The following is a 23,697-nucleotide window of genomic DNA, read 5'->3' on the forward strand; positions in this document are numbered from 1 at the left end:
CTTCCCTGGTGGTCCAGGGGTTAAGAATCAACCTTGCAAAGCAAGGGGCACGGGTTCAATCCCTGGTCGGGGAACTAAGATTCCTACATGCTATGGAGCAACTAAGCCAACATGCCACAACTAGAGAATCCATGTACCACAATGAAAGATTCTGTGTGCTGCAACTAAGATCCGACACAGCCAAATAAATAAATAAATGACAAGTTGACTTTAAAAAAAAAAGCTAGGATAAAAAGAGGGCATTCATAAGGTTGAAATGAGTGAATACATGTCAATTACTAAGATCAGTGCTCCACATATATTGGGCCTGTGTTTACTATTATTTTTAGAATTCACCACCAGAATGTCAAAAATCTTATACTAAGTTAATTTTTTTTCCAAATCATACCTCTTCTGCTTATGTTATTACTGAAGGAAAAAGTATTGGAATGGCCTTGTTGTACTCACACCTATATTCTTGAATATGCTCTGTAAAATGTGAACTTCTAATGATTAAAGCATATTTTCAATGACTAAAGAAGCTGCTTTCCAATGGGAACCATCATTGAATTTTGGTAAAGAAGCCATTGTCACTATTACTTCTCCTATGAGTGCATGGTTATAGAGCATTTAACACATTCTGGGCTGGAGTTAAGCCCTACACATGGATTTTTTTATTATTATGGATTATTTCATATAATAGCCAAAACAGTATTAAGACTCAGACACTATTATGGGCTTTCCAGGTGTCACTAGTGGTAAAGAACCCACCTGCCAATGCAGGAGACATAAGAGACACAGGTTCAATCCCTGGGCTGGGAAGATCCCCTGGAAAAGAGCATGACAACCCACTCTAGTTGCCTGGAGAATCCCATGGACAGAAGAGCCTGGCAGGCTATAGTCCATAGTGTTGCAAAGAGTCGGATATGACTAAAGTGACTTAGCATGCATGCACGCACTATTTTGAAGAGAGAAACTGAGACCCTAAAAGTTTAGTTTGTTCTTAGACCATAAGAATTAGGCTAGGGAGCCAGGAATCAAGCCAAGGTAATTTGATTCCAGAAGCCATGCTCTTGGTAACTAAATGACACAGTGTCCTTTCTTAAATTGACTGTTACTAACCAAGTTGGTTAGTACTAGAGTTTTGATTTCCTTAGAATGACATATAGCTGCTGTCAAACTAAGGTCAAATTATCTAATGGTGCATTATTAATACACACATATTCCCTGGTGGCTCAGATGGTAAAGAATCTGCCTGCAATGCAGGAGACCCGGGTTTGATCCCTGGGTTGGGAAGATCCCCTAGAGAAGAGAATAGCTACCCACTCCAGTATTCTTGCCTGGAGAATTCCATGGACAGAGGAGCCTGGTGGGCTGCAGTCCATGGGGTTGCAAAGAGTCAGATATGACTGAGAGACTAACACAAACACACACATATAAGAACAGTAAAAAAAAACAAACTACACACATTCACATTTAGGTTGCATTGTTCTTTGGATATAGCTGGTGCATAAGGATAATTGACTAACTCCTCTTCTGTACTGCCATGTAGGGTCTGGACTTTTTCAAAAATAATAAACTCATAATAAAAGCTGCTTTATTATTATATACAAGCAGTTCACATGGATACACATGTATTTTACAACACAGCATTTTATAATGCTGAACACTAATTAGATGTGATTCTCTCATTTTTCTATGACTTTTCTTTTCATGTAAGAGTGGATTTTGGCCATGCTTTAAGCAATGTGTGTTAAGACGTTAAGATCAATTTTCAAAAGAGACATGGCTGTTTATTTTACAGAGAATCAATCAAAGCAGAATGGAAAGGACTGGGCAAATAACATAGTGAGTGACCTGAAGATAGTTTTCTCTTGTAAATAAACATTTTGGCAAAAGACTAGAGAAATGATTCTGCCGCAGAATGGATAGTAACAAAATGGATGATTTTTCAGATATCAAAAAGAACATTGTGAAGAGTTTGAGGTTTTGAAGAAGCAAGAAAAATTTGTTTTAAACTACTCCCTTAAATAAGCTTAGAGTTGGATGATCAAAGGAAAAAAAAGTTTTCTTAGCATAAGAAATGTTTAGGTTGACCAAAATAACAAACAGCTCATGCAACTCTATGTCAAAAAAACAAGCCAATCAGAAAAATGGACATTTCTTCAAAGAAGACATACAGATGGCCAAAAACCACATGAGAAAATGCTCAGCATCACTAATTATCAGAGAAAGGCAATCAAAACTACAATGAGATATCACCTCATACCAGTCAGAATGGCCATCATCAAAAAGTCCCCAAATAGTAAATGCTGGCGAGGGTGTGGAGGGAAGGGAAGTCTCCTGCACTGTTGGTGGGAATGTAAATTGATACAGCCACTGTGAAGAACAGTATGGAGAGTACTTAAAAAACTAAAAAGAGAACTACCACACGATCCAGCGATCTCACTCCTGGGCATGTGTCCAGAGAAAACTCTAATTCAAAAGATACATGCACTGCTATGCTCATAGCACTATTTACAACAGCCAAGACATGAAAACAACCTAAATGCCCAGCAACAGAGGAATGGATAAAGATGTGGCACATATATACAATGGAATATTACTCAGCCATAAAAAGAAAAAACAATGCTATTTGCACCACATGGATGGACCAAGAGATGATCAGACTAAGTGAAGTCAGTCACATAGGGAAAGACAAATTTCATATGATATTACTTATACATGGAATCTAACTTTAAAAAGTGATACAAATGAACTTATTTACAAAACAGAAACAGACTCACTTATTTCAAAAACAAATCTATGGTTATCAAAGAGGAAAGGTGGAGGGGTAGATAAATTAGGAGCCTGGGATTAACACATACTCACTACTATATATAACATACATGAACAACAAAGGCCTACTGTGTAGCACAAGGAACTCTACTCAATATTCTGTAATAACCTATATGGGCAAAGAATCTGAAAAAGAATGTGTGTGTATATATATATGTATATATGTGGACACACACACATACATACGTATATATATACACACACACATATCTGAGTCACTTTGCGGTACACCTGCAACTAACACAACATTGTACACAAACTATACTTCAATAAAATTTAAAAACTGTTTGGGTTGATGTGGGATTTATAATCTCTAAACACTGGGCTACAATAACAAAAACATGGGTTGCAAACAGCTACCCACTGGCATGCTTACAAATGGTGCCTTCATTTGGACGTTGATGACACACTGCGGTTTCAAGAGGGAGCAAGTGATTAAGAAGGAAGAGCACTCCAGGTCTGTTTTGACCAGTTCTTCCTAATCTCTGTGATTCTTTGGTCTGGGGGGCAGGGATGAGTACATGGAGGTGAGGTGAGTTGCTCCCTTACTGACACAAGTATTTTCCCAGTGCATCTTTTTTTTTTTTTTCTATGCACAGCATTTTTCTGCATTTGCTTTTACAGGATTTCAGAGTCAGGAGGAGCTAGACCTTAATGAATATGATTGAAACTGTGCTAATAACAGTCTGAGCCAGAGCTAACTTTATTGAGCATCTACTTTGTGCCCAGCTGAACTAAGCCCTCTATCTATACTACCTCATTCAAGTCTCAGTGAACCTATGAGAGAGGTATTGGGAGGAATGTGGGGCCCTCAAACATAACCCAAGAAAAAGATTTGGGTGCTGGTGGTTTACTTAACAGGTGATTCCAGGAGGTGGAAGAGGGGTAAGAGGGACAGTGAGACAGGAAGGGAGGAGAGTCGAAAATGGTGCCTCAATGGACAGGTAATCACTGTGGGTGACGAGGGACATCTGGGGACCAGCACAGAACCCGCCTCAGAGTTGGCCCGCTGCACAGGGGAGGCTGGGGGATTGAGGTGTAGACCCTTGGCCCTCACGGCTTGAGGACTGACTGTCCCTGGGGGTGAGAACTTGGGGGTTTAGCTCCAGGGGGAAGCCGCAAGGCCACAATGCAGAGAGAGTCCACTGCCCTGGGGCTTGGGACATGCACAGAACTGTCCCCCACCTCACTGAAGTCAAGGGTCTCTGAGGGATGGCGGCCTGGCCCCTTCTGAGGACTTGCTAAAGGACCACCATGGGGCCCATTTCAGATAGAAAGACACAGAGTTTAGAGAGGTGAAGCACCTGGCGAAAGACCGCAGGCAATATGGGGTACAGCTCAGATTCAAATTCAGGCCTTCCTAGCCCTAAGCTGGGCTGTCGACCAGACGACCTGAGACCAGCGAGGCCAGAATGGACATGTGCAAATTTGGTGGCATGAAGGAGCCCTTGACCACTGATCCTGTGTGGAAAGTTTACTGATTCCATCTCTTCTCTGCAGGTCTTTCAAAATTATGGCATCTTTCCCACCATCCCACCTACCCATGCACATCCCTGCATAGGAAGCCAGTCTCTCAGTCTTTCTTTGACTAAAGTTTCAGAAGGACACACAGGCATGTCTACACAGAGGGACGGAAACCACAGCAACAAGCTATTGGAGACCGAGGAGTTGCTGAATCCCAGCTCCAGCCCAAGGCGGGGGCCCTCCTGGAAGCCATGGTCCCCACTCCACAGATTTTCTTCACTCTGAGACCCCTGGTGGGGAAATTTGTCAGAGAGAATGCAATCCCACCCTTGGCCTACTTCGGCTATGGGAAGGCACTTTTACTTTTGTTGCTGTTCAGTCACTCAGTCATGTCTGACTCTTTGTGACCCCATGGACTGCAGCACACCAGGCCTCGCTGTCCATCACCAACTCCTGGAGTTTGCTCAAACCCATGTCCATTGAGTCAGTGATGCCATCCAACCACCTCATCCTCTGTCGTCCCCTTCTCCTCCTACCTTCAATCTTTCCCAGCATCAGGGTCTTTTCCAGTGAGTTAGCTTTTTTACTTTACGTTCCTCAAAATATTGACAGACACTATGTCTGCTTTTCCACACTTTTTTTTTTCTTTTTTCTTCCAGGTTAAACACTGCCCAGTTCTTTTGGCAGTTCTTCAAGGAATGTGATTTCCAGACTCATCTTCTTTGCTTATACTCTTCTGTACATCATCTCATCCAGTGCCGCTGGGGTATGATGAATCTTTTATGAGTGTGGTGCTCAGAGTCCATCATGGTGTGTGGACTGTTTATTTTTGCCATCACTGAGTTCGGCTCTGTTGTCATCAGGAGTATCAGCCAGGTGGGGGTACAGGATGGGATACAGGTCAAGGGACGACTTACAGTCATATTTATTGGAATATGTGGCCATGCTCCTAAGGCATTTATGAGAGAGTAGAGTCAGGGTGGCCAACGAGTCTTGGCACACAATGAGCCAATGCTAAAAGGGACATGATCAGAGGATAAGCCCAGGTGAGTAAACAGAGTGGGACACAGTTGGTCAGGCACGTGACCATCCTGTAATCTTTGCTGGCTGGTCTTGGAAGACATTCAGGGTGCTCACCATGATTTCCAGTTTTCTTCTCTTTCAGGATGCATGACAGGATTAAATATATTTTCTCCCCTGCTTCCAAGCTTAATCATGATTGTCCACACTTCTTTAACTGCTGTGAAGAACCCTCAGCCTTGGATTGACACCGTGATACCATAAGACAGTGGGACCTCTGTCAACCTGCATTCCTAAGTGACAATGTGGACAAGAAACGCCCTGACAACTCTCTCTGGGTATAGCACAAGTGGCAAAAGAAAGTGTGATTATTGTTGTAGCTTTTGATGCAGTGATGTTTTCTTATTATACATTGAGTGTATCAGAGTTTACCAGCTGAGCATTAAAGAATTCATCAGCAAAAACCATGGGACTTGACTCTACATCAAAAAAAAAAAGTTTATAGAGGCTTGAGGAGGATGACAAAGGGAGGTTCATCGTACTTTTTTTTACAGCTGTACGTTCTGAAAAAAGTCCTGACTCACATGGTTAAAAACCTTCTCTGGTTCTAAGCCACTGATACTTCAGAACTGTTTGTTATTGCCCCATAACCGAGCCTCTCCTGACTGATACATTTGCTCAGTGTCATTGTCCTCAAATCTTATTTTCAGTATTTGAAAACATGTCGTGAGCAGAAGACCCTTCACAACCCTTGCAGTACTTTAAGTGCAGTGCCTACAACTTCTGTGAGAACTGGAGGTGTGGTCTGATTAGCTGAGACCACCAGTCGGAGGCAGAGTTAAGTTTCCAAACACTGTATGCATGCATCTTGCTCCCCCATCCTCCCCCAACACACAGAGGGGAAGGAGCAGGGAGAACAAAGGGAGGAAGAAGACAAGGAGTGAGTGCTTTATAGGGAAGAGCGAAGATACTGTGACCAAGTGTACTTACGGGCACACTGCAGTCCGCTGCCTTTATACCCTTGTTTGCACTTGCACTTGAAGGATCCCTGGGTATTGAGGCAATTGGCATGGAGGCTGCATGTGTGGGTATTCGCAGCGCATTCATTTATATCTGAAAATGTGAACAGTCCCATGAATCATCTTGTGATAACAGCACTTGCTGAAAGACTATCCCCTGAACTTGAGTAACTCCAGGGCCAACCACTCCACCCAGCCAGCGAACCCTGTGTGGCCGGGGAACTGAGAAGCACTGAGGATGCCTGGTGCCTTGGCCCAAAGCCCTGGCTTTGCTTGCTGCCCGGCACCTCCCCCACAGCAACCTCCTCTCCGCCTTATCAATGCTACTGACATCTCGAAGCTGTTTGGGCTTGATTGCTTAACATTGTCATCCGCCAAACATACCACTAAAAAACAATATCAGAAAGTAAATTCTGTACATGGAAGGGCTTGGGACTCCTAGCCCACAAAGAACAAGATGCACTAAGAAGCACTGACATCATCTGAAAAATGTGAACCTTTTCTTCACAGGCTGCCAGGAGCAGGGGTCAGGCCGGTCTGAGCTCGTCTGTTGGGTTTAGACTCAGAAAGTTTACTGAATTCCACCCATGTGACAGCTTCCTTGGCCTTTTTTCCCCTCCCACTTTTTTTCTATACTTCTTGAGGGCTTCCCATGTGGCACTTGTGGTAAAGAACCCATCTGCCAATGCAGGAGACATGGGTTAGATTCTTGGGTTGGGAAAATCCCTGGAGAAGGAAATGGCAAACCACTTCAGTATTCTTGCTTGGAGAATATGCACACAAAACAGGCTATTGTTTGCTTGTTTAATTAATTAATTTCTTTATGGCCGTGCCATGTGGCATGTGGGATCCTAGCTACCTGACCAGGGATCGAATCTGGGCCACCCTGCACGTGAAGTGCAGGACTGCACCGGACTGCCAGGGAGGTCCCCTAGGCTATTGTTTTTAACTCTGCCACAAGGGGGCTCAGGTGCTGATCTTAGTTCAGTACAGTTCAGTTCAGTTCAGTTGATCAGTCGTGTCTGACTCTTTGTGACCCCATGAATCGCAGCACGCCAGGCCTCCCTGTCCATCACAAACTCCCGGAGTTTACTCAAACTCATGTCCATCGAGTCGGTGATGCCATCCAGCCATCTCATCCTCTGTCATCCCCTTCTCCTCCTGCCCTCAATCCCTCCCAGCATCAGGGTCTTTTCCAATGAGTCAACTCCGCATGAGGTGGCCAAAGTATTGGAGTTTCAGCTTCAGCATCAGTCTATCCAATGAACACCCAGGATGGATCTCCTTTAGGATGGACTGGTTGGATCTCCTTGCAGTCCAAGGGACTCTCAAGAGTCTTCTCTAACACCATAGTTCAAAAGCATCAATTTTTTGGTGCTCAGCTTTCTTCACAGTCCAACTCTCACATCCACACATGACCACTGGAAAAACCATAGCCTTGACCAGACGGACCTTTGTTGGCAAAGTAATGTCTCTGCTTTTTAATATGCTATCTAAGTCGGTCATAACTTTCCTTCCAAGGAGTAAGCGTCTTTTAATTTCATGGCTGCAGTCACCATCTGCAGTGATTTTGGAGCCCCCCCAAAAATAAAGTCTGCCACTGTTTCCACTGTTTCCCCATCTGTTTCCCATGAAGTGATGGGACCAGATGCCATGATCTTAGTTTTCTGAATGTTAAACTTTAAGCCAACTTTTTCACTCTCCTCTTTCACTTTCATCAAGAGGCTTTTCAGTTCCTCTTCACTCTGCCATAAGGGTGGTGTCACCTGCATATCTGAGGTTATTGATATTTCTCCCAGCAATCTTGATTCCAGCTTGTGCTTCTTCCAGCCCAGCGTTTCTCATGATGTGCTCTGCATGTAAGTTAAATAAGCAGGGTGACAATATACAACCTTGATGTACTCCTTTTCCTATTTGGAACCAGTCTGTTGTTCCATGTCCAGTTCTAACTGTTGCTTCCTGACCTGCATACAGGTTTCTCAAGAGGTAGGTCAGGTGGTCTGGTATTCCCATCTCTTTCAGAATTTTCCACAGTTTATTGTGATCCACACAGTCGAAGGCTTTGGCGTAGTCAATAAAGCAGAAATAGACGTTTTTCTGGAACTCTCTTGCTTTTTCAATGATCCAGAGGATATTGGCAATTTGATCTCTGGTTCCTCTGCCTTTTCTAAAACCAGCTTGAACATCTGGAAGTTCTCGGTTCACATACTGCTGAAGCCTGGCCTGGAGAATTTTGAGCATTACTTTACTAGCATGTGAGATGAGTGCAACTGTGCGGTAGTTTGAGCATTCTTTGGGATTTCCTTTCTTAGGGATTGGAATGAAAACTGACCTTTTCCAGTCCTGTGGCCACTGCTGAGTTTTCCACTGCTGGCATATTGAGTGCAGCACTTTCACAGCATTATCTTTCAGGATTTGAAATAGCTCAACTGGAATTCCATCACCTCCACTAGCTTTGTTCGTAGTGATGCTTTCTAAGGCCCACTTGACTTCACATTCCAGGATGTCTAGCTCTAGGTGAGTGATCACACCATTGTGATTATCTGGCTGGTGAAGATCTTTTTTGTACAGTTCTTCTGTGTATTCTTGCCACCTCTTCTTAATATCTTCTGCTTCTGTTAGGTCCATACCATTTCTGTCCTTTATCGTACCCATCTTTGCCTGAAATGTTCCCTTTATATCTCTAATTTTCTTGAAGAGATTTTTAGTCTTTCCCATTCTGTTGTTTTCCTCTATTTCTTTGCACTGATCGCTGAGGAAGGCTTTCTTATCTCTCCTGGCTATTCTTTGGAACTCTGCATTCAAATGGGAATATCTTTCCTTTTCTCCTTTGCTTTTTGCTTCTCTTCTTTTCACAGCTATTTGTAAGGCCTCCTCAGACAACCATTTTGCCATTTTGCATTTCTTTTCCATGGGGGGATCTTAATCACTTCTTAAATCACAAAGATTTGCTTCCTTTGACAGTTTCCCATGTGGACTCCCCCCCGTCCTGTGGCATCTCCCTCTAGGTCTCAGGAAACAGGCTCCAACTCTGTGACACAGCCTGGAGATGGACCCCAGAGATGGTGGGGTCTGGAGCAGCTTGGAGGATCCCAGCTCACAAGAAGTGAGGATTTTACAAGCTGGATTAGGATGGCCTTTAGGCTTGAGGGAAGAGCTATGGAGGCTTCATACGATGTGTTCAAAACCCAGGAATGGATGCTACCCCAACACGATTACACAGGACACGTCCTGGTCAGCTCCGAGCTTAGGGTGGAAAGAAATCCTACTTTCCCTGCTGCTGTTAGCTTTCCGTGTTACGCACACATGTCTGTCATGTGCACATCATATAAACAGGACACTCCAGGGGGACGAGATGTCCATGGGACCAACCCCATCCATGCTCTATCAAGGGCAATGGAAAGCCATCTAAGGGCTCCCCAAATACCCCACTTCACTTGCTCATTGAGGCTTGGAATTCCTTCCCTAAGGACAGGATCTCTGATTTCACCCGTATCAGGCTGAGAGCTGAGTGATATCTCAGTCTTATCATAGACTGATCTTGATGACTCCAGAAAGTGAACATTTTAGGGGACATAGAGCTGGAACCATGGAAGGGTTGAAGGAGGAGTGAGGAAAGAGCACATCGCACCTCCTTCATTCATTTTTCTAAAGCCACTCCTGATGGAGACTTAGGCAAGGGCCGCTGAGATCAAGATTAAGCAGGACTTGGTATTCCTCCTTTTATCAAATATAAATATGCTTCACTGTCCTCATTTTTAGGGCTTCCCAGGTGGTACTAGTGGTAAAGAAGCCTCCTGCCAATGCAGGAGACATAAGAGATGCAGGTTCCATCCCTGGGTCGGGAAGATCCCCTGGAGGAGGAAATGGTGATCCACTCCAGTAATTTTGCCTGGAAAATCCCATGGACAGAGGAGCCTGGAGGGCTACGGTCCATAGGGTCACAAAGAGTCGGACACAACTGAAGTAACTTAGCACTTTTAGCTATACCTGGAGATAGAATCAAAAATATAAACAAAACAAAACCAATCTTTTTTTTTCCAAAAAACCCACAAAAATCATCTCAAGCTATTTATCTCCATAATAGAGCTGCAGAGACTGCTATTCTTTACTTTAAACTTTGACAAACCTGGCTTCATGTAATTCATGTCATCAGAGTTCCCAAATGACAAAAATTTAAAAAAATATTACTTTCTCTGTGTTGTTAAGCTGGTCAGTACAGTAGATGGTTCAACTAATAGACGGAACTGATGTCTAAATATCTGTAGAGAAAGCCTATAGGTTTCTTACCTACACAGTCGTACCAGCCACTGATATATTTCAGTTCAAAACCAACATGACATTTGCAATAGTAGCTTCCAAATGTGTTCACACATCTTCGATTGTAGGGGCAGAAGGCTTTATCAGAGGCACATTCATCAATGTCTAGGATGGAGAACCAGGACATGTCAGACACACCAAGAAAGCACCCTCCCTCAAACACTCTCATGCCCGCACACAGAGCACACAGTGCACACACGCACGTGTTGTTTCTTCACTGGAAAACTCTGATTATTTTGCTACCAAAGTCCTATCCTCTGGGAAGAGTTCTGGATCCCCGAGGCACATTCACTGGATTTCTATCACTTTATACACCTTGTTTTAGAGGTATTACCTTGCTGTAATGGCATTACTTATATGCACATTTTTTCTCTCATTAGGCCCTGCCTTTTCTGAGGCAGGGAACTTGGCACTTGGTACACAGACACTCCGTTTTGCTGAAGGAATTAATATTATTCCAGCTATGGATATTGCATGGCAAACTTAATACACAAACATTCAAAGCTTGCATTTTACAAAAGAATTATTTCATTAGCAACCGCCTCCAAGACCTGTCGTATTGTTCCAAATCACAGAAACACGGTTTTTAAAGAACGTACTGATACATAAATTGTGGGTCAAGTGGAATGAAGCCATGATGCAGCTTAGGAGACAAGAGGCTTCCTTCCTTTACTACCATGGAAAGTCACATCACAGGGGGGCCGACAACTATGCAGACCAAACCATTAAGACTCAGACTTTGCCTTAACTTTCAGATGTCAAATCAAGTAAATTTGGAACCATCATTATTTTGTAAGAGTGGTTAAACATGAAACTTGGGGCTGGCTTATTGTTCTTTTTGCATTCTTGATATAATTAACAAGTAAGTGTTGGATTGACCAAAATTATTTTTCAGGGATTACTTTCATATACATCAAGTTTCTCTTCCAATAAAAATGGCACTTGACAAATCAAAGAGGCGTGTGAACACTTGGATTCATTTGGCCAAGAATTAGCCTTAACATAAATCTGATTTTACTGAAGAGCACTAAACCCTGTGAATTGAATTAAATATTTGCCTGCTCTCAAAGAGCAGAACCAAATTTTTAATTTATACAGACTTCTTATTAAAGTCGTTAACTGATTTAGGATCTGTTTGGGTGCGCTTTCTAAATGTGGTTTATCAAGTTATGTATCAATACATTTAGGGTAAATAAGCACCAACCACCTCAAACAAAAAATATATTTCTATTGTAGTCCAGAAGTTAGAATATGAAATCATAGTGCTATTTGCTTGCTTCCATCAAAAAAGATTAAGAACTCTTTCAACATTCTGTTTGGTTTGACATCCCCTATTAATGCTATGTGTTAACTTGGTCATAATATTATCTATCTTTAGTGCAATATAGTTAAATACACTAAGAATATATACAACTTGGTAGTTGAAGCAAAAAGTGCAGGGTAAATATACAAAAATAAAATTACTTATATCTTTTTCCATTATGGCATCAGGCAACCCAACAAATTATAGAGAAGTGTTTTCTCTAGCATGGCAAAGTGTGTTTAGAACATATGTGCTATAAATGTCATGGAAATGGACATAAATCTGTCATTTCAGGAACTTTCGATGTCTAGTCAACAAGTAGGCTGTGGCAGATGAAAAAGGAGGAATGGAATAAAAGGAGAAGTCAGGGGAGGAGGTGACCCCGGATACTCTACCTAGACAAGCTCTTCCATTGGGGGCCAAGCGGAGGCCCGGGGAGGGACACAGACAGCGCGGCCCCTCTTCTGTGTCTTTACAGCCATACTGGCAGTTGGTCATGGCACACGTCCTAGAGTCTGTGAAAAGAGGCACGGGTCAGCCTTTTCCCCAAGAGATGATAAAAAAATGCTCACTAAGGAACAATCCCTGACCCCTGAGACATGAAATGTAACACGTGGAATGGTATCAGAGGACAAGCTTCATCATCTGAGTCCCAGATGGAGATCCAAAAGGAATCTGTGCAGGGGTGGTGTCTTGATGGCCCCATGGTTGATTCTGTTGGCCAATGCATTGCACTTGGCTGTCTTTAGGCAGAGCATGCACCCCTCAGTCACCAAAGACGGCATCTCTCTCTCTTCCTATACAAGCTCCAATGACTCCTTCACGTCACCTGGTTGGTCTCTACTATTGACTGAAATGAAACCTCTGAGGAAGATGAATCATTTGAATAAATAGGGTAAAAAAATGCCAATTCTATCCATCTCTCTATTCATATCTAGCCTCAGTGAGAGTCACTCAAATCACAAAACCTTGTCTTTTAGGTGTGTGTATTTTGTCCTACCTCCTTTCGAAGACAATGGGCTGCTTTTCTGGGCGCCTGATGACCTCAGCTAGCGATCAGAAGTTGTTTTGTGAAGTTTGCTCTGCGTTCAGTTATTCTTTTGATGAATTTGTAGGAGAGAAAGTGGTCTCCCCGTCCTACTCCTCCGCCATCTTCTAGGTGTGTGTATTAAAACACACAGCAGATAAGGCTGATCAGCTACCCAAAAGCCATTCCCATTACTGAGGCTGAAAAGCCAGTTACACATCTTTTTCCTAGCTTCCCCTGCAGCAACAAGGGAGTGGCCATATGATTCGGTTATAGCCAAAGAGATATTAAGATAAGTCTGCTGGAGTTTCTGGAAAAGATGCTGCTGCATGACAAAACAGATGGACATAAAAGAGGCGTTTGTTTCCTGGCATCACTCCTTTCCCTTCTGTCTTGCCTACCTTTGATGTGTGTGTGATATCTGGAGCTAGGGCAGCCATATTGTGACCACAAGGCCACAAGCATGAGGATGAAATCAATACCCTGAAGATGGCAGAGGCTGAGTCCTTGCTGACCTGTTCTGGAACTGCTTGCCTCCAGCTTTTAAAAATAAAGATAATTTAGTTCAATTTTTCTGTCACTCATTGCTAAATAGACCTTGTCTCACAAAAACACATATCCCTAGTAGGGTTCCGGTATATATGGATCAAAAGTGCCTATAACGGGAGCACAGTGAATATCCTCTCTTTATCCACCCGCATCTATAACATGCCAGTCAACCAGCTGGATGAAAGAGGCTGCAAAGGGCTGGGTAAATAAAATCAGCATTCAGGGCCACCTGGCCACTGCAAGCTATAAACAGGGAGGCAGAAGCAACCCTCACATGTATAGTAATAGACAAAGAGGGTACCAGGACAGATACACAGTATCTGTGTATACGGCAATATAGCAAACACTGACTGATGGTTATATTTCTAGTTTATCCCTTTTCTCTTGAGTTGTCTTCTTTCAAAATTAATCTTCAAAATTTACCTCATTTTATCTTTCCATTTGGAGAAAGATATCTTTTTTGGCACTAATTAGGCTTTTGTGGAATGTTTCAGAAACATCCATTAGCATATATCTTTTTAAAAATGTTAAGTGATGACTAGAAAACTCTGGACAATTGTTCCTAAGGGGCTGGGGGGTGAAGAGGGTAGCTCTGGCAAAGTTCTATTTGGTAGTGGTTACATGGATGCTGGCTTTATAAGAATTCATTAAGCTACATATTTGTTTCTTGGGGATTTCTGTTTAATTTATAATAAATATTTTTAAAAATACTCAAAAAAAAAAAAGACTCTGAATGCCTGCTTTATCTCTTAAGCATGCTTGCTAATGGAGACTCTAGTGGTGTTGGGGCACTTTGCCAAGTGCGGCGAGCAGCTAAAGGATGAGGTGGGGTGGGGGAAGTGAGCTATGCATTAGCCTGAATTTTACAACCGAGGGAGAGCCCAGGATAGGCTGGGGAGTCAGAGGACCCTGCAACCATGGGAAGCTGGCAGAAGGCACAAGCTGCAGGCTTGTTGGGGGTGGCAGGGTGGATGGATTTGCTTTTCAGCTGCAACATAAAACCTGAAAAGCCTTCCTTCTCAATAAGTGAACAGATATAGACATTTAGTCTCCCACAGGACATGGGTTCTCTTTATCAGAGAAGGGCTTTTCTTTTCAGGAATGTGAACTGGAATGGACTTCCAACAAGAGTCACTAATCTTTGAGCGTGGGGCAAGGGGCGTGAGAAAGAGAGCTGGTGGGAAGAACTGATGTCCTGAGATGGAACTGAGATTTATCACCTTCCTGAAACAATATGCTTATATTTTCAGTATGCTTATTTTTTTCATGAAGAATCCTAGTTCATCCCTGTATATAGAGAGATACTCAATTTATCTTTCTCCTCAGTTAGTCTTTTTATTTAAAAACGACGTGGCCAGAACAAGCAAATCCAGAGAGACAGAATGCAGGGCTGGGGTGGAGGAGATGAGTGGAGAGTGACTGTTAATGGGGACAGGGTTTCCTTTTGGGGTGATGGAGATATTCTGGAGAGTGGTGATGGTTTGCACAACATTGTGAATGTACAAAATGCCTGAATTGTACACTTAAAATTGTCAAAATGGTGAATTGCACAATATACGTATTTTGATACAATTAAAAGTAAGTCCTAGAGGGTAGGGACATATATATATGGCTGATTTGTGTTGATGTTTGGCAGAAACCAATACCATTGTGTAAAGCAATTATCCTTCAATTAAAAAATAAATAAATTGAAAAAAATAAGTGCTCAAAGATATTTTAGTCTAGGGTGATGTGAGAGTCTTTGGGGTGGGGGGTTTTCCCCTCTAATAACTCAAGTCAACTTTGCCCCAAACATTAAATGGCAAAAGTCAAGCCTCTGGGTTGACTGAGAGCAGGCCAGCTGCTGAAACTTACTGGAACATGTGGCGTCCGGCAGGAGCATGTGGCCGCTGGGGCAAAAGCACTTGTAGCTACCATGTGTATTCACACATCTGTGTTGGCATGGCCGGGGTTTGAATCCACACTCATTCACATCTGCAGGGGGCAGTCAGAAAATGGAGAAAGGTGAACTGAAGGAGGAAACACCCAGATGTGGAATGGGGTTGGCCTCCCTGGACCCCAGCTGTGGGGGTAGGTTCAAAGGGTGGTGACTCGCCTCTTCTCCGACCATCATTAAAGCTTTGGTGAGGATGTGGAGCAAACTGAATCATCATACACTGCTGGAGGGAATGCAAATATAGGTGCAACCACTCTGGAAAACTGTGTGGCAGCTAGATACAGACATACTCGTGAGCCAGCCATTCCACTCCTGGGCGAATGTCCAACAGAAAGAAACATGGGTACATGCCCACCAGACTTCCCTGGTGGCTCAGTCAGTAAAGAATCCGCCTGCAATGCAGGAGACCTGGGTTCAATCCCTGGGTCAGGAAGATCCCCTGGAGAAGGAATGGCAACCCACTCCAGTATTCTTGCCTGGAGAATCCCATGGACAGAGGAGCCTGGCAGGCTATACAGTCCATGAGGTTGCAAAGAGTTGGACACGACTGAGCAACTAAACCACCAAAAAATCACATGCTAAAATGATCACAGTAGCACTATTCTGAACTGCCTCAAACCAGAAAGAATTCAAATCTCTCCTCCTAAAAGGATGGATAAATGACTTGTATACTCATGCAATAGAATACTGTGCAGTAGTGAGACTGAACAAACCACAAGTACAAACAACTGTGGATGAAACTCAGAAACATGATATTGACTGGGAGAAGCTGGACACAAATGAGCACACTGAAACCCAGGCATGAGTGAAAGAAGCAAAACAAATCCAGGCCAATGACTCTGTGGTGTGAGAGACAAGGTACAGTTCGGTGTTGGGGGCTGGGGGCAAGTGATGGAAGGGAGCATGAGGGGTCTTCAGGGAGGCTGTTTCCATTTCTGGATCTGAATGCCAGCTACATGGGTGTTCTTGAACATTCATGGAGTTGTACATTGTTGACAGGTGTACAATTTTGTGTGTTTCCTACTTGAATAAAAAGTTAAAACATATCATCTAGACAACTGCTGCCTTTAATGCTGTCCCAGGTAGCCTATGATAGATGCCAACCACACAATCTCCTTTCAATTATTATTCTGAGCAGCCTCATGATGGCCAAATGGCCTTGTCTCACACCTTTCCTGAGGGAGCCCTGCCAGGCAGCTATTTATTACTGGTGGTCAGGTCACAGGACAATATTTAATCCCATATAAAGGTGCTCAGAGGATGCTGTTACACAAGAAGTTTACAAAAATATGTATATAGATACCACATTTTTAAAATAAGCATAGGAAAAAACACCTAGGGAAATTCCCTAGCAATCCAGTGGTTAAAACTCAGCATTTTCACAGCTGAGGTCCATTGGTCGGGCAACTAAGATCCTGCAAGCCATGTGGCACAGGCAGAAATGAAAAACCTTGGGAGACCAGGCTCTACACGTTTATAATGGTTACCTCCTGGGAAGATTGAGTGGGACTTTCTATTCTGGGCTTTTCAGGGTTTAAAACGTGAAACATTAAGAATGAATTAGCTTTTATTAAAATAAAAAATGATACACAAGAAAAAAACTTGTAAAGCCATCATGGGTTTCATCTTTGGGTACATGGTGATGTGGGTGCCACATGTCATAACTCCCTCAAGGCAGATACAGCAAGGAGAAAAGAACCAAATTCCATGTAATATCAAAATTCAGCACAGTAACAGGCAAAGGCCACTCTTGAAAATAAGTAAGTGGCTGTTTTCACCTCTGAAAAGAACCTTACGTGGAGATTTTCCAACACCTTAGCTGGACACTTGAACCCCCTTCTCTATCGCCAGTCCCCTGTACACTACCATCTCCTGTCTGGATCCTAACTGCTTCAAAGGCATGAATTAAATAATGCTGGTTGGACATAACAGGAAAGCCAGGGATATTCCATCACTTGGCCCTAAGTCAGAGGCGTCTCTTGGAAGAAGCATTTTGGGGAAAGACATCAGTTGGGTTGAGGCCTGTGGCCATCAGTGGATATACATGGACTTTGATCAGGCAGCCCTGGGGCAGGGAGGCTGTGGGGAAAAGCCAGACAGGCCCACATCTGAGCCAACTGGACACTCCCTCAAAGTGAATATTTTGCTGGGACTTGAAAAGCAGCATGAAAAAATGCCTTCTCCATTCCAACTCTTTTGAGAAGGTATCTTGGTACAGAATCCAAGACATATGGAAAAACAGGTCTTCTGGTGGGAAACGCTCTGGTAAGGGACATGGTTGAATTATTACTTATGAGAGCAGGGCTCCTGCCGCGCTTCCTTCAAGCCTTCTGGACACGGTTCTGAGGAGCCCCTTGATAGTGCTGGACCCCGTCCTGGGGTCGGGACAGGAGAGCTAGAGGGTCCTCCCTCAGCCTGCAGGTCTGCCAGCACAAAGAAAGGCTATGTGAGCATCTGGCCTTGGCAGTGAGGTTGGTGGCGGGGGTGGGGGGGGCGGGTTGCAGAGTGGGGCAGACCCCTGGCTTTCTCTGGAATTCCATTCTCCCTTCTAGAACCCTGGCAGGGCTCATTCCTAAGGGCAGCTGAACTGGATTTGCTGCTCTTTGCTTAACTGTGTTATAGAACTGGGGACCCTTTCTTAATGAGCGCAGGTTTCTTGGTGCCTGGGCTCCTCCACACTGTGGACATCTGGGGCCAAATCACCCTTAGCGGGGGGCTGCCCTGTGCACTATAGATGTTCAGCTGGGCTCTACCCACCAGAATGTCTCCAGGCACCGCCAGATGACCTCGGGGGTCAGACTTCCAGATTTATCAAATAAAAATACAGGATGCCCGGGTAAATGTGAATTTTGGAAAAAAGACTAATATTTGTTCAGTGTACATATGTCCCATACAACATTTGCAACATACATACACTATATAAAATTATTTGTTGTTTATGTGAAATTGCATTTGAAAATAAGATTTAAATCTAACTAGGGATATGTATTTTATCTGGCAAGTCTTCCTAGGGGACAAAACTGTCCACCTTCAGAACCACTGTTCTTAATATTATAACTGCTTTAATATCTTCAGATAAACAGCCTATGACAAAAGTCATAAACTGCCTTTTAAAATATATCAATTGCAATAAAAATATGCATGTCATTCAACCCAACAATTCCATTTTTAGATATTTACCCTATAAAAATACTCAAAGGTGCAAGGATATGCATAGGATAATGACTGATATAGTGCTATTTGTAATGGCAAAAAATTGGGGACAACTTCTATAATAGTGGTTAAAGTACTTTTACATAAATGACACAAGCATTTGCTCGCAGGACTAAGATAGAGCCTTAAAAATATGAGACAGCTCTCTATGTGCTGACATGCAGAAATGCCCATGAGAAATATCCATATTTGTAACTATAACAGAAAAGAAACTGCAGAGATTAACTCTTAGCTATGGGTGGAGGATGGACTGTGGGTGTTCACACTCACTTTTTAATTTATATCCTTTTGTTTTGTTGCATTTTCTTAAATAAAAAATATGCATTGCTTCCTTAGCTTAAAAAAACAATACACATTATTTGTTTTGAGGGAAAATAATGTTTTTTATCTGGCATCCTAACAAAAGCATCAGAATGACTTTGACATTTTTCTAGAAGAGACTGATGGAAAAATCTCATTCTGAAACCACTTTCGTTTGAAGATTGGAGTTACAAACTGCAGAATCCTGAGTGCTATGCTGTGTCCCAAACACCACTGCACAGCCTGAGTTGATTCTGCAAGCTCTGGGGTAGGTCTGTATTACCACCGTGGTCTCTAGTACTGACCTTGACTGCAGGTTTTCCCGGTGTATCCTGGAAAGCATCTACATTTGTTTGGCCCCACACACTCGCCGAACTTGCATCCAGGTTCACACATAGCTGTGGAAAGAAAAGGTATTTTGATGATTAAAAAATAGGAACCAATAGGCATATGAAAATATGTTCAACATGGCTAATTATCAGAGAAGGGCAAATCAAAACTACAATGAGGTATCATCTCACACCAGGCAGAATGGCCATCATCAAAAAGTCTACAAATAATAAATGCTGGAGAGAGTATATAGGAAAGGGAACCCTCCTACACTGTTGGTGGGAATGTAAATTGGTGCAGTCACTAGAAAGAACAGTATGGAAGTTCCTCAAAAAGCTAAAACAGAGTTGCAATCCCACTATTGGGCATATATCTGAACAAAAATTTAATTTAGAAAGATATATACATGTACCATCAACAATGGCCAAGACATGGAAATAACCAAAATATTCACTGAAAGGTAAACATATGAAAAAGATGTGATACATATATACAACGGACTATTACTCAGCCATAAAAAGAATAAAATACCATTTGTAACAACATGGATGGACCTAGAGAGATTATCATAATAATTGAAGTAAGTCAGAAAGAGAAAGACAAACAACTTATGATACCACTTACATGTGGAATCTAAAATCTGAGACATATAAACTTATCCGCAAAACAGAAATGGACTCACACACATAGACAACAGACTTGTGGCTGCCAATGGGAAGGGAGGATGAGAGAGGGCAGGACTGGGAGTTTGGGAGCAGCAGATGCAAACTAGTATATACAGGATGGATAAACAACAAGGTCCTACTGTAGAGCACAGGGAACTATATTCAATATCCTGTGATAAACCATAATAGAAAAGAGTATTACAAAGGAATACAAATATATATGTATAACTGAATCACTTTGTTGTATAGCAGAAATCAACACAACATTGTAAATCAACTATATTTCAATAAAGAAATTAAAAGGAACAGGGGTAGTCAGCCCAGTGAAATGCACACGTGTTAAACTTAGCTGCCTTCTGCGCGGCAGAGAAATCCACGGTGACATACAATACAGAGGGTGATCTGCTTCCTCTCCAGTTTGTTTTCACCTTTAAAATACTGAATAGTGCTTCGCTTCTGAACTACATTACCAGTCCCCATCCCCTCACCCCCTTCCACCCCATGAGTACAAGTTGACCTTAACTTTGCCTAGCACTGCCATACCTCCAGTGGCATTCAAAGAAAAAGAGAGCCTCTTACATCGCAATTAGCCAGTTTTGTATGTAAACACAAAAGATTTAACAAAAGGAATATGATTTGTGAGCTGGAAGAAACTCCATAGTTATACTGGGCCAAGGTCCTTCTCCCCCTTTCTACTGTTTTTTTTTTTTTTCCTCTTCTGTATTATTTTCCCCGTTTCACTTTTGAATGATCAAAAACTTTCAATTCTGTGTGTCATCAGCCAAAATGAACAAAGCACAGGTTGGAGGCAGGGAGACGCTGCCTCCGGTTCCAAGGATGGGAACCACAAGCATGATGGTGATGGTGATAGTGGTGGTGACGGAGGCATGCCAAAGGCAGGATTTGGCTTTCTGATTTATCCACTTCTGTATCCAGACACCTGCCACAAACTAGGAACTCAATAAACATCTGTTGGATGACTGAAGTGGCAGGAGAAACAAGAATAGGATGGGTAACAGATTGGATTGGGGGCAAGAAAATGTAGTCAAAGATGGTGGAAAGTTTGAGTCTGGCTCATAAGGAGGAGATAGGGAGAAAACACTATGGATAGAAAGAAAGGAAAATGGGAGAACCCCAAGACATGAGGGGAGTGAGAGGAAAAGCAATGAATGAGAGAGAAACTAGGCAGGTAGGGAATCATGGACTCTCACATTTTCTGGATCTACTAGGAGTTCCAGAAACAGCCAGCATATGAAAGGATGACTCAGCAATTGCCAGAAATGCTTGCTTACTTCTCTGCACATTGATTCTCTGGCTCATAGAAGGTCCACTCCTAGGCAAGCCTGTTCCTAAAGACTCTGGCATGTTCCCATTTGACCCAACCCTACCTTTGCTAATGTCACCGTTCATCTCCCAGCTACCTGGAGTCAAAATCTCAACCGTCTCTATTTATTCTTGTTCCCCAAACAATCACCTAACACACAATCCCCAAACAATCCCCAGACAAGCACCCTACCCCTTGATCCCTGTTTCTACCACCAATTTCCTCGAGTAAGTATTGGGTTAGCCAAAAAAGTGTGTTTGGATTTCTCTACAGTCACTTACAGAAAAACCAGAACGAACTTTTTGGCCAAGCCAATATTTATCCAGCTGCTTGGAACCACTTTGCCCATAGATGTCTGGGAGATTTGTCACATGCCTCTCTCTCTTTGCTTTCCTCACCACAGTCTGTGACCAGGGCTTGGCTGACACACAGGTCTAACAGCCTAGCCCCTGGTTTCTGGGCAGGACAAATGCTGCAGTGTAATTAACACTCCAGAGCTCCCTGTGGGATCAGGATGAAGTCAAACTTCTCTTTAAGCCACATCTTTGCCTCGCTTCTTCCCCAGTTTCCTCACTCCCTTACAGATTTCTCCCGAGTGCCTCTCAACAGGATATTTGTGCAAGAATCACCTTCACAGGTGCTGTTCCTAGGTTATCGATGTCCAATGTGACATTAAAGGGATATTCCAGAAGTATAGCTCTGATAATGCCATGCACTGCCTCAGTTCAGTTCAGTTCAGTCGCTCAGTCGTGTCCGACTCTGCGACCCTGTGGACTGCAGCATGCCTTCCCTGTCCATCACCAACTCCCGGAGCTTACTCAAACTCATGTCCATCAAGTTAGTGATGCCATCCAACCATCTCATCCTCTGTCATCCCTTTCTCCTCCCGCCTTCAATCTTTCCCAGCATCAGGGTCTTTTCCAATGAGTCAGTTCTTTGCATCAGGTGGCCAAAGTATTGGAGTTTCAGCTTCAGCATCAGTCCTTCCAATGAATATTCAGGACTGATTTCGTTGCCTAGAAGTCATCAAATAATCTCTGTTGGGTCCTGAATCCAGGACAGGGGTCATAACCATGACCTGGCCTCCGCCTTCTTTTAGTCTTACTCTGTTCCCTGAACCCAAGCAATGATGAGGTCAAACCAGACTGCCTGCTCTTCTCTGACCTACTCTGAACTTTCTACCCAATCTCTATTGTTACCCCACACTGCGGCACCCCTCCCCGCCACCCCAATGGTTAATATCCTAATAATCCTTCAAGGACTACCTTGTAGGGCCCCTCCTTCCAGAAGCTTGTACAGATTTCTCCAGCCACACATGAACTTCTGCTCATCTCTGAGAACTCCACAGAACTCTGGTAGGCTTCTCCCATGAAACTGATATCTTCATCTTATTCAATAACTAGCCAGATATTTCGCTTCTATGTTTGACTTCTATCTACTATCTGATACTAAGTGCTTTCAGAACAGGGATATAAACATTCATCTTTGTTTCTCCTCTTGCATTTAATAGTGTGAACATGTTAGACAATGAAATAGTTTTGAATGACAAATAAAGCACTAAATGTAGAACTTTGAATAGGGAAACATTTCAAGGCTTGAAGTAGATCGTGAGAGAAGGTAGGGGAAAACACACTTCCCACCAAAGTTCTTCTACTTTTGGAGGTAAATGAGATAGAACTGGATTTCCAGGGTCTATTTTGTTATGGTTATGTTCTTGGAGAAGCAGCTTTAACTGTAAATGTTAGAAAAATAAACCTTTTTTTTAAGCCCCAAAGACCTCTGATTGCTCCCTGGAAAGTTATTTTCAATGTAGTCCAGACAGGAAAGCCCAGGATAAATGCCAAATAGGAGAGAGGAGAAGTGGTGAATATTAATACCCTTGCTGTTTGGAGATCAGCACTCCAGAAAGACGTTTTTGATTTACTGTAACTTCGGATCTGTGATGGGAACAGCCAGTCTATGGCATAGGGAAATTCTGTTTATGTCTAAAATGGCCTGAGACTTAAGTGTGCTTTAGATAAAGGAAGCTCTCTTGTTTAATTTCCCTGCAAACTCCTCCATCTTTCTGGAGTGTTGGACGGCTCTTTATCCCATATCTCACTAAGTGACCCATATCTGAAGGCTAACGATACTGAGTGAAGCAGACCCTGCCCTGGGAGCAGATTTAAGCAGGGCGGAGGCTGAGATCTAGAAAGCTCTGGCATAGAAGCAGGGCCTCTGAAGGACTGAGGGGTGATTAGTCAATGGAGGTGAAGGCTGGGGCAGACTGCACCCTCACAGGCTGGAGCCTGGCTCTGCCTGTTTAGGCAAATTGGCATGCATTTCTATCTCATCACCATGCACCCCATGGCTTAGAAATCAGAGGCCTGGTGATCAGGGACTAACTAGTCTGTTACCTGGTGCTTCGAGA

At 43.0% G+C, this 23,697-nt stretch overlaps 1 protein-coding gene across 2 annotated transcripts in view; it reads right to left on the reverse strand.

Annotated features, from left to right (window-relative positions):
* The window catches only part of EGFL6 (EGF like domain multiple 6), a 54,779-nt gene that overhangs the window by 11,902 nt on the left and 19,180 nt on the right, over positions 1 to 23,697 (reverse strand). For both annotated transcript variants that reach the window (XM_043897640.1, XM_043897639.1), the window contains exons 3-7: positions 19,274 to 19,366; positions 15,374 to 15,493; positions 12,339 to 12,458; positions 10,611 to 10,745; positions 6,292 to 6,414 (exon numbers count right to left, since the gene is read on the reverse strand). In XM_043897640.1, coding sequence (XP_043753575.1) covers positions 6,292 to 6,414; positions 10,611 to 10,745; positions 12,339 to 12,458; positions 15,374 to 15,493; positions 19,274 to 19,366 — 591 coding nt within the window. The remainder of the gene's footprint in view (positions 1 to 6,291; positions 6,415 to 10,610; positions 10,746 to 12,338; positions 12,459 to 15,373; positions 15,494 to 19,273; positions 19,367 to 23,697) is intronic.

The sequence above is a fragment of the Cervus elaphus genome, chromosome X (assembly GCF_910594005.1).
Source record: "Cervus elaphus chromosome X, mCerEla1.1, whole genome shotgun sequence".
Taxonomy (NCBI): Eukaryota; Metazoa; Chordata; class Mammalia; order Artiodactyla; family Cervidae; genus Cervus; species Cervus elaphus.